At 44.4% G+C, this 1,670-nt stretch overlaps 1 protein-coding gene across 1 annotated transcript in view; it reads left to right on the forward strand.

Annotated features, from left to right (window-relative positions):
- Window positions 1-227: 227 nt before the first annotated feature.
- The window catches only part of LOC101358038 (lactotransferrin-like), a gene marked incomplete at its 3' end in the record, with an annotated part of 4,064 nt that continues 2,621 nt past the window's right edge, over window positions 228-1,670 (forward strand). The window contains exon 1 of the mRNA XM_012559992.2: window positions 228-938. Coding sequence (XP_012415446.2) covers window positions 864-938 — 75 coding nt within the window. The remainder of the gene's footprint in view (window positions 939-1,670) is intronic.

Raw genomic sequence — 1,670 nt, forward strand, 5'->3', positions numbered from 1 at the left:
TAAGAATAATATTCTTTGTGGCTTTTTCATGGATACTCTTTATCAGGCAACCACATGGCTTTTAAGAGCTGTGAGCAAATCTGGTTCAGCCTCCTGCTTAAATGGAAGCTACATAGATTCTAGCAATAAAGGCAGGCTCAGCCGGAGCACAAGCAGTGGCCAGTCTTTCCAAGTAGAGGCAAGAGGGCGTAACTCAGGCCCTCCCATTCCCTGCAGCTACTGATGAGGGGTTGGATGTATTTCCCTTTGTTCTCAATGGAGTCCTCTGGGGAAATGCTGGTAGAAACAACCATGTAGAGAGACTTGGACAGCATGCCTGCTGAGCAACATGCCACTCAGCCTCCTTGTGACCAGTTTCCACATCAGTAAACCAGGAGCAATAATCTCTTTCCTGCCAGTTTTCCAGGATCAGATGGGACAAAGTAGGTGGAAGAACTCCGTAACCTGATGTGAGGGATCATCATCATTTTTGTTTTCTAAGGGTAGGAAATGCATCAAAGCCATAGGAAGGAAGAAGAAATTCAGAGGCTGTGATGGTCTCCTCTAATTTATTGAGAACTGAGGTGAAATCACAGCACCCTGGACAGTGCAGAGTCCCCTTTAGGCCAGCAAGTTGTCTTCACTTGAGGACAGCGGCCTGACTTAGCCACAGAATAGAGGGGATGGGAGGAGAGCAAAGAGGGGTATAGGAGTCCAGAAGATTCTGTCATAGAGTGAGGCCGTCTCTCCCTTGGGCAGTGGGTGAACCCTGACTCCTTGGTCTCTTTCTTCCAGGGCTGTGTCTGGCCACCCCTGAGAATACTGTTCGATGGTGTACCATATCAGGAGATGAGGCAACAAAATGCTCTGAATTCCAAAAGAATATGGCAAGAGTGGGTGCTGCCCCTCTCACCTGTGTAAACAGAACCTCCTACCGTGAATGTGTCAAGGCCATTGTCGTAAGTGAATGCCTCTTGTTGGCTGGGACCAAACTGGAATGCAAGGGAAAGGAAGGGAGAAGAATGGAATAAAATAGTAAATTCTCTCTCTCCTACTCCCCTCTGCTTTACTTCTTGGGCACCAGAAAGTTGGGAGCAGTCTTCTCTTACAGGAAACAAGGTTATTTTGAAAGCAGAAAGAAGCAAGCTAAAGGTCTACAAGTGGAGAGATAATAGGAGGGGAAATTGGGATCTCAACACAGATTAATGTAGTTAATAAAATATTAGTATAAAATATTGGTTAGTAAAATCTTTTCAAAACTGAAACGTAAACAGTCATGTGTGAAGAGTATGTAACATTGGCACATTAATCTGAAAGGTAGAACCTCTAAGGGAATCATTACCTCAGCCCTGAGAAAAAGAAATCTGCCCTGGCTGTAGTCACCACACCACGCCGCTGGGGAAAGGCCTGGTTGGGCACTGGGCATTAGAAAGAAATTGGTTAAAGGCATTTTCATAGAGAAAGAAAAGGATGTCATGACTGGTAGATCACTTCTGATTCCTTTTGTTTTTCTAGATCTAAAGATCTACTGAAATAGTCTTTCCTCATTCGCACAACCAATTTGTTCTACACGAGTGCTATGCGCTGTAGTCATGCGTACTTAACTCCAGCACACAGTGGGTTATATATTAAAGTTTCCACGGCAAGCTGGTAGGATTATTTTATAAGTATAAAGAAGTTATCGGAATAGT

The sequence above is a fragment of the Trichechus manatus genome, unplaced genomic scaffold (genome assembly GCF_000243295.1).
Source record: "Trichechus manatus latirostris isolate Lorelei unplaced genomic scaffold, TriManLat1.0 scaffold01171, whole genome shotgun sequence".
NCBI lineage: Eukaryota > Metazoa > Chordata > Mammalia > Sirenia > Trichechidae > Trichechus > Trichechus manatus.